General features: G+C 37.9%; 1 protein-coding gene across 1 annotated transcript; it reads left to right on the forward strand.

Annotated features, from left to right (window-relative positions):
• The first annotated feature begins 6223 nt into the window (after positions 1-6223).
• LOC145681714 (uncharacterized) lies at positions 6224-7768 on the forward strand. The gene has a single exon (XM_081753327.1). The coding sequence runs from the start codon at positions 6224-6226 to the stop codon at positions 7766-7768; it is 1545 nt and encodes a 514-aa protein (XP_081609453.1).
• The last annotated feature ends 831 nt before the right edge of the window (positions 7769-8599 follow it).

Below are 8599 nucleotides of genomic sequence, written 5' to 3' on the forward strand. Positions count from 1 at the left end.
TCCGCCCAATATTGGAACTAGAGGCTCTCCCAACAATCCGATTTGAAAAGTGCTTTTTGCAGATAAGTGTGATGATTTGTGTCCGACTGCCACAAAGGAAAGTGAGATAAGTTGGTTTCTCTTGGCTTTTCCATTTTCTAATGAAAATGAAGGTGTGCGACTGTGCATGACGTAACCAGATGTGAAATCTTATCTCCTCCTCTCCCCTAGGCCCTAGTATATAGACTACCCAATGTCAGTAGAACCCATCTTTTCAGTAAATGCGCATTTCATTTATTTGTAGTATCAGCCTAGGGATCTACTCATGCTTCGTAAGCTAACTAACTCTATGGCCTATGGAACCCAGAGGTTCAATGCAGCGGTCACAAAAGCTCACCACTGACTTCTATCCTTAGCCAACTGGAACGAGTTTCTACTTTGTATTCCTATTTCTGCGAGATCCATCTTAATATTGTCCCCCCATCTGCGCCTTGGTCTTCCTAATTATCATTTTCCTATTGGTCTTTCAGTCAAGACTTAGAAAGCGTTTCTACTTTCTTCCATCCTAGCTACATGACCTGCCCACCTAAGCCTCCTAGACTTGATGACCCTAACATGTTTGGTAATCCGTATAGATTATGTAGTTCCTCGTTTTGAAGTTTCCGCCATTCCCTATTCCTGTTCCTCTTGGGTCCGAATATTCTTCTCAGGATCTTGTCCTCAAATACTTTCAGTCTACGTTCTTCCTTCAGAGTAAGCGACCATATTTCGCAACCATACAGAACAGCAGGCATGATTATCATTTTATATATTTTAAGCTTAATCCCTCCACAGAATTCGCGACGACAAGAGATTTTGAACTGAATAATAACACAAATTCACTGTTTTTAGTTGACATTTAATTTCTTCGTGAATATGATTTTCGTCTGTTAATATTGATCCTAGATATTTGAAACTATCCACTTTATCAAAAGTATTATTTAATATTTTAACGCATTCATAATTTGCCGTATTACGGTCCTGACGCACTTCCATGTCTTTAGTTTTCTGTGCATTTACTTCTAAACCCATGTCCCTGCAAGCGTTTAATAAGATCTCTGCATTTATTTCTATTATTCTCCTATCATCCCCTATTAAATTTACATCAGCGTACACCATAATCTGGTGAACATCGTTCAGCTCTAGGCCCTGGTTGCTATCTTTGATTTTCCTTGTAGCGTATTCCAGGACAAAGTTGAATAATAATGGCGACAACGCATCTCCTTGTTTCAGGCCATTCTCGACGTGAAAGCTCGTGGACAAAAAAATTCCTACCCGAACTTTACTTTGGGATTAATTTAAACATACCGTAATTAATCTAATTAGCTTTTTCGGTATTCCAAATTATGTATGAACGTTGCACAATGTTTCTCTCCTAACCGAGTCGTATAAGCGTTTCTAAAATCAATAAATAGTTGATGTACCGGGGTATTCTATTCCCACTTCGTTTCGAGTATTTGGCGAATGGTAAATATTTGGTCGATATATAATCGATTTCGTCTAAATCCGCACTGATAATACCCAATGATTTCATGTATGTATGGGGTCAACCTTGCTAATAGAATGTTTGAAAGAGTTTTATAGGATGTTGACAGAAGAGAGATGCCTCGATAATTATTACAGTAAGTTTTGTCGCCTTTCTTGTTTATTGGAACAATTATTGATTCTTTCCACTCTTGTGGCAATTCTTCCTTGCTCTCGATCAGGAGAATGAGATTGTGCATCTAGTTCCATAATTTTTCGCCTCAAGCTAAAATTAACTCAGCCGGAATTTCATCTACACCCGGAGATTTCTGTTTCTTTAAATTCTTTATAGCGATTTCTACTTCTATTGGGTTGGGTTCTGGAATATACGGTTCTGCGGCATCTCCCTTTCTCCACGCACAGTACGGTAGTTTTCGGCTGCGTGTTAAGCAAATCGTCAAATAAATCTTTCCATCTATTTAAAATTCTGTCTGTATCAGTGAGAACTGTTCCGTCAGCTTTCTTTAATATAAGCACGAGGTTGATAGCCTTCCTTAAATTCGTTGATCCCTAATGTTTTTATTTTTACTATTGTATTCAAGTTCCTTAATTTTAGCTTTTAAAAAATTCAGTTTCTTTGTTGCAAAAGTTTCGGAAGTTTCCCGCCTGATGTCTACGAAATTTGGTGTAGTTATTTCATTCGGATTTTGTAGCCAACATAATTTTGCCTGTTTTCTCTTCTCTACTAGTTTAATGCATTCTTGGTCGAACCATGGTTTGTTCCTACGTATTTCCACGTGTCTCAATTTTTCTTTTGAGAGAGGATGCTTCGTAAGCAAAGAAAAGAATTCAATTGCTGGAATATTTTTCTCCATAATCTTAAGGTTACATCTGTTAACTAAGGGGTATATGACATGCATCAGTTTTCTGTAACGATTCCTGTAATGTTATTGAGATCAAGGGCGCTGATCCTGGAGGGTCGGGGGGCCCCGGACTCCACAAAACTCACGTGGGCCCCCTGTATTTTTATGAATATGTATTTGCTCTTGTTATATGTATTGTTTTACGCATTTTTATGAATGCCCCCTCCCCCCAAGGTTACAGAGAAATCGGCGCCCTTGATTGAGATTATCATCATTTTGCTCAAATAAGAGTATTGTTGCGTCATATATCATGGATATTCTTTCTTCATACTTTTGGGGAAGCCATTATTTATGTTATTATATTATTATAAAACAATTTTAACGTGGATCTTTGTGGATGCCTAATTAGAAATGCCAATTATAAATATGCATGTATTCAGATTTCAGAATGTGTTCACAGCAGTGATTTGTAATACTGATATGTACTACTACTTCATCTACATCGCCTAATATATAATATACTCTACAACAGCTTCACCTCAGATTCATCTACCGTAATATGAGTTTCATCTTCCTTTTCTAGAATAAGCCTCAAATTTGCCCACCTCCCAATGTTGAAGAGAACCAATGGCTTATTTAGGATTTTGTTTCGAGGAGCTATGCCCAACACAGGGAAGGAATTGACACAATTGAACACCTGAGTTTGAGAATTAAATATATTTTTATTTATGCATAAATTGAAGTTATAATGGCAAGAATTGCAGACCGGTAATTCCTATATGATATGATACAAAAATTTACAAGTGAATCTAACCCGTTATTCTATTTTTGCAAGAAAAAGGAAGCATCCTCTTGGCCTACCTAATTTCCCGGGCTAATTATTCCCCCGTTTTGATTTTCTTTAATTTAAGCATTCCCTTCTTTTAAAAATAACTGAACGATATATATTTTTTTCCTTTGTTATAATAACTAAAGTCCCGTCATGTTGATATCCACGCAAGTTGGTGTGGAACACCAGTTTCGCTTATCAACTTCTCTTAGTTTAGGTGTTACTGATGACGGCCTACTTTAATCACAATTGACAACGATCGGTAACGTATAGATGGGCCAAACGAAAGAGAGAACATCAAGAAAAAGAAACAGAAAAGTAGAAAGGAAGATAGAACAAAAGGTCGCAGTTCTTACATGGAATGAAATTTGACAAATACAGTATTATTTCTGAACAAAGAGCATAAGAAAATGGAAAGTCAATGACATTCTTAGAAATGGTAAGAAGGATTATTGTTGTACGTGGAATGCGAACAACTAACAAATTTATTTCGGTGGAGCTTGAGCCCGATAGCCCCCTAAATACGCCACTGAAGACAATTGTGCTCCCCTGGTCCTCCACAACATTGTTTTCAACTTCATAAATATTTTGAACATCGCTTATATATATATCAGGGGCGTCATTTAGGGGGGCAGGAGGGGGCAATTGCCCCCCCAAGAGTTTGAGAAATGCATATAATTTAACGGATTGTCTACTAATTTACTAATGGGAAACGTGAAAATCTTATGTCGGTGGTGCTCTTGCCCCCCTCAAGCAAAGTCTGAAATGACGCTCCTGATATATATATATATAATATGGGAACGGTCTTACCCGTCCCCCCCCAATGTTGAAGACAGATTTGCGCCGATGATTAGTAGTGTGGTAAAAAATCACAGTCGAAAAAAAAAGTGATATATTTTAAATATTTTTCATACAGGTGGAAAAACCAGAGATTAATGTATTTCTCTATGCTCATTGAGTTAGAAGAGACCAGAAGTCTCCACCTAACAGTAAAATTCTAAAAATTGTTCTATCCTACGTGACTTCTGTACGTGAGTGGGTCACAACAGAAATAGGTTAAGAGGAATTTAACCACAGTTACACGATTCATATAAAAGACTGCCGTAAATTTGCTTTGGGGTTCTGTTGGTACAGTGGAGAAGCAAGGTAGTTGTTTTGAAGAAGTCTCCATCGTACAGAACTTAGAGATGGATCTCTCCTGCCCATCAAAGATTGGAACTTCTGGTCTCTTCTGCCGAATAATATTGTAAGTGACTATCCTTCTACTTATCCCATAATTTGGATAAATGTTAAATTGTAATTTTCAATAGGAAATGTTCAGAATTCTTACCATTTAATAGGAAATGTCTCCCATCTAATTCATAAATATTCAATTAACTAGCTTTCACTTTTTAATTAGTTATTAATTTTGTAACTACATTTAATTTGTCATAATATTTCAATAAATCATTTTATATGTTAAAAAAAAAAAGAAAAGAAAGAAAAGTACACCACATGGCTCTCTAGGCGATATATGACATGCTAAGAATCTCTTACATTTCCTTTGATCAATTGCAAATGCATTTTTCCATTTTTTGTACATTATTCTCATGCCAGTTTAATTGTGTTATGTTATTTATGGTTTGTGTACCAATAGACTTAGTTTTCACATTATTGTGCGAGTTTTGTTATGTCTAGACCTCGCCGCACTAGAGCGAATACGAGGAACATGTCTCAAGAAAATTCCGCTTCATCAAGTGGGTCAATCCCCCATTTCCTCTTCCCTTGCTATATTCTCGGGTCAACAAACTGAACGCGCCGATCGCTTTCTGGCGAATTTTGAAAGAATTGCAGCAATCTCTAATTGGGACGATACTAAACGTCGCACTATTTTTCCGTTATGTTTAAGTGACGTGCCAAAGTTCTGGTATCATTCAAAGCCGTCTCATGCAACATTAACTTGGAATGATTTAAAATCCGCTTTTTTGAAACAATTTGGACCAAATACCGCACCATTATCTGACATTGAGAATTACAGAAGCTGTTATCAACAGAACGGCGAATCTCTTTTACAGTATATATACAAAAAAAAAAAGAAATATCTCAGTGAGCAGCTTGATCCCCAACCTGCATTTTCAGATTTTTTACAGGACACAATTACCAACATGTTACCTACTTATATCCTTGACTTTTCCCAACAAACCATTAATAATTTCGATCAATTGGTTATAGCAGCTGAAATTCGCCAAAGGGCAGATTGCTTAGCTCAAAGACGTCTCTCTTCATTAACTAACCCTCCACAGTCTTCCAACACCACGCCTAATACGTCACAAGACGATGCGTTGAATAACATAATCTCTAAATTAGAAAATCTACAGGTTCAGATGAACACATATTGTAACAGTCAAAGCACCCCGCACACAGTGGCGTTTGCAGACGCCCACCCTCACTTTTCTTCGGTTTCTCCACAAAAAGACAGAGGTCTGTCGTATAATAGCAAATCAGAACATTTTTATGATCACAAATGTTCTAAAGGAAATTTTTCACGGTCTCCTAGTCGGGATAGACAGTTTAGTAAAGAACGCAGGGAAAGAAAAAATTCTTTCTCCGAATGTCGGGAATGTACTCATTCCCATAGCAGTACACAAAATGGTTGTTATGACCATTCACGGTCCCGCTCTAAATCGAAGGATTGTTCGTGCCATCAGTCTAATAACACAGACACTTCCAATCCTAAGAATGGTACCCAGAAACAAAATTCCCATAACGGGAAACAACAATTCAGGAATTCTCGTTCAAAAGTTTCTAGGAAGCACAATAACCGAAGTCAATATTCTTCAATGTTTTCTAACGTACCTCCGATTATGTATCCAGCATTTTTTCCCTACCAATTTCCAAATTTCTCTCCCTCAGCACTCAATCCATATGCTAGTCCGTTTGTAGCTAATCAATCCACCCCATCACCCTTTGCTACCTTCCCCCCAGACAATCAAAAAAACTAATAAATCAAACGGAGGTTTCCCAGCCAGAACCTCCGCACGGGGTAGAATGGCCAATCTCTAGCAGTAGTATGCTGCCTAATAACACTGTTAACACTTTGTCTGGTTCAAACCAGCGTCTACAACAATGTGACGCAGTGCCCGCCTCACATAACGTTTGTATAGCTAATGCTTGCAGCGCACCTAGTTCGAACCTTAAACCCCAATACAATAAGTATATAACCACTAACAGAAATTCGTCCTTTAACGCAGTGACTTCGTCAACTGTGACTCCCCAAACCAAGAGTAGCAACGGGGTTAATGATTTAGCTAACGTAAAAACGAACAATATTCACCGGGACTCGATCCCACGACCATCCCAGCCAAATTGCAGTCAGGTGCGTACCCCCTTGATCCAGAAGCGTCAGTTAACGTTTATTAAAGGCATAATAGGTGAGAAACAACATCATTTTCTCTTGGATACAGGAGCAGAATGTAATATTATACCTTTATCAGCTCTCCCACCAAACTCCCATTGTTTTAATTTATCCACAACTCTACATGGAATTTCTAACACGCCAGTTCGGTTACTCAAAGCTATTACACTTCCTATCTTTATAGGACATAAACAATTCAGCGTACTTTTTCGTGTTTCTCCATCAGCACAAATGCCTATAATAATAGGGAACCCGTTCTTAAACCAACATTCTGCAAAGTTAGATTATACTAAAAATGAGCTAATCTTGAAACGTTTTGGGAAAAAACCACCTTCGCAACACTATGACAATATTCAGGTTACGGTTTCTAAATTCGTTTCCGCTAACATTCCAGCCACCCGCAACTACCTTTTCGAAGTTGCCAGGCCAGTAACGGTTCCTCCTCACAGCGTTTCTATTCTTGAACTAAGTCTACCTATGAAAGGTGACGTCAGAGAGTTTTACCTCAATTCTCCCATTCACAAAAATATGAAATCGTGTTACACTGTTCACACAGTAGTCAACGCTGCTTTCCCCGCTATCCCCCTCGTCAACCCCACTGACCACGCTCAGCATTTTAAGAAGGGTACTGTTATTGTCTCTGGCATTCCTTTCAATAGCGAATATCAAACTCAACAGGTTAATATTGTCACTAAATTGTATGATCTTACTCCAGATCAAATAGAGTCACAGAAAAAAGAAAGGCACGAAAAAATCAAACACCTTGTAGACCCCACCAAGTTTAAAATAAATACTAAACTTAGTGACGATCAACAAAAACAAATACTAGATATCTTACTTAGTCATGTATGTGCTTTCAAATGGAGTAAAGAAGACTTTACAAAAATCACGAATTATTCTGCTTCACTGGATTTAGTAAACCGTACCCCGTTTCAGGTTGTACCTTTTACGGTGCCTCACCGCCTTAGACCGAAAGTCAAACAGAAGGTCTTGGAGCTTCTTGACCAAGGAATATTAGAACCTGCCAATAGCCCTTACAGAAATAACGCGATTGCTGTGTTAAATCCGAATTCTAAGGATGATATACGGCTAGTACTGGATTTGAGAAAATTATCACAACACTGTGTATCTATAGCAGAATTAATCACTCCTATGAATGATGTTTTAGACCATCTTTCGAACTCAAGGTTCATGTGTTAAATTGATATGTCTTCATCTTTTTTCCAAATCGAGTTAGACGAAAAAGACAGAGATGCAACAGCATTTTCGCTTCGTGATATTGATTTGCCACATGCTCAGTTTCGCTTAAAACGCTATCCCCAGGGCCATGTAAATGCGTCCATAAGTTTGCAACGAATTTTAAAAGAAATTTTCAAAGACATACCGCGAAATCGTCTTTTAATCTACGTAGATGATTTTCTTCTTCACTCTGATTCCTTTGAAGAGCTTCTTGATACCCTAAAGCAAGTATTGGAAAAAGCTGAAGATCACTCTGTTCTTTTTAATTTAGAAAAATCAGAATTCGGTGTTACCTCTACCAAATTTTTGGGGCATGTGGTCTCGAATGGTCAGATCAGACCGGATCCTGCTAAACTAGAGGCCATATTGGAAATCCCTAGGCCAACTACTGTTAAACAATTAAAATCATGGCTTGCTACAATTAATTTTTATCGCTCTTACTTGGTAAACATTTCAAACATTTTAGCACCATTATATGACGCTCTTAAAGGTTCCCCCCGAACTCTTAAGTGGGACAAGCATATGCAAGATGCATTCGACACTGCACGCGAACTATTAACAATAGAACCAGTTTTAACAATATTTTCTACAGAAAACACACAACATTTACTCATGTGTGACAGTTCAAGTATTGGAATCGGAAGCGTTCTGCTGCAAAAACGATAAAATGAAAGTGATTGGCATGCCATTCATTACATTAGCGCGCGTCACCCTACCCGCGTCAAACCTCTTCCTATTTACAGTCAAGAGTTATTTGCCATATATTATTCGCTAGTGAAATTAAGAAATTAC

This window comes from Thermobia domestica, chromosome 3, assembly GCF_964235325.1.
Source record: "Thermobia domestica chromosome 3, izTheDome1.hap1.1, whole genome shotgun sequence".
Lineage (NCBI taxonomy): Eukaryota > Metazoa > Arthropoda > Insecta > Zygentoma > Lepismatidae > Thermobia > Thermobia domestica.

Coding starts and splice junctions, on each gene's coding strand:
- LOC145681714 (XM_081753327.1), top strand. CDS start 6,224: ATGCTGCCTAATAACACTGTTAACACTTTGTCTGGTTCAAACCAGCGT.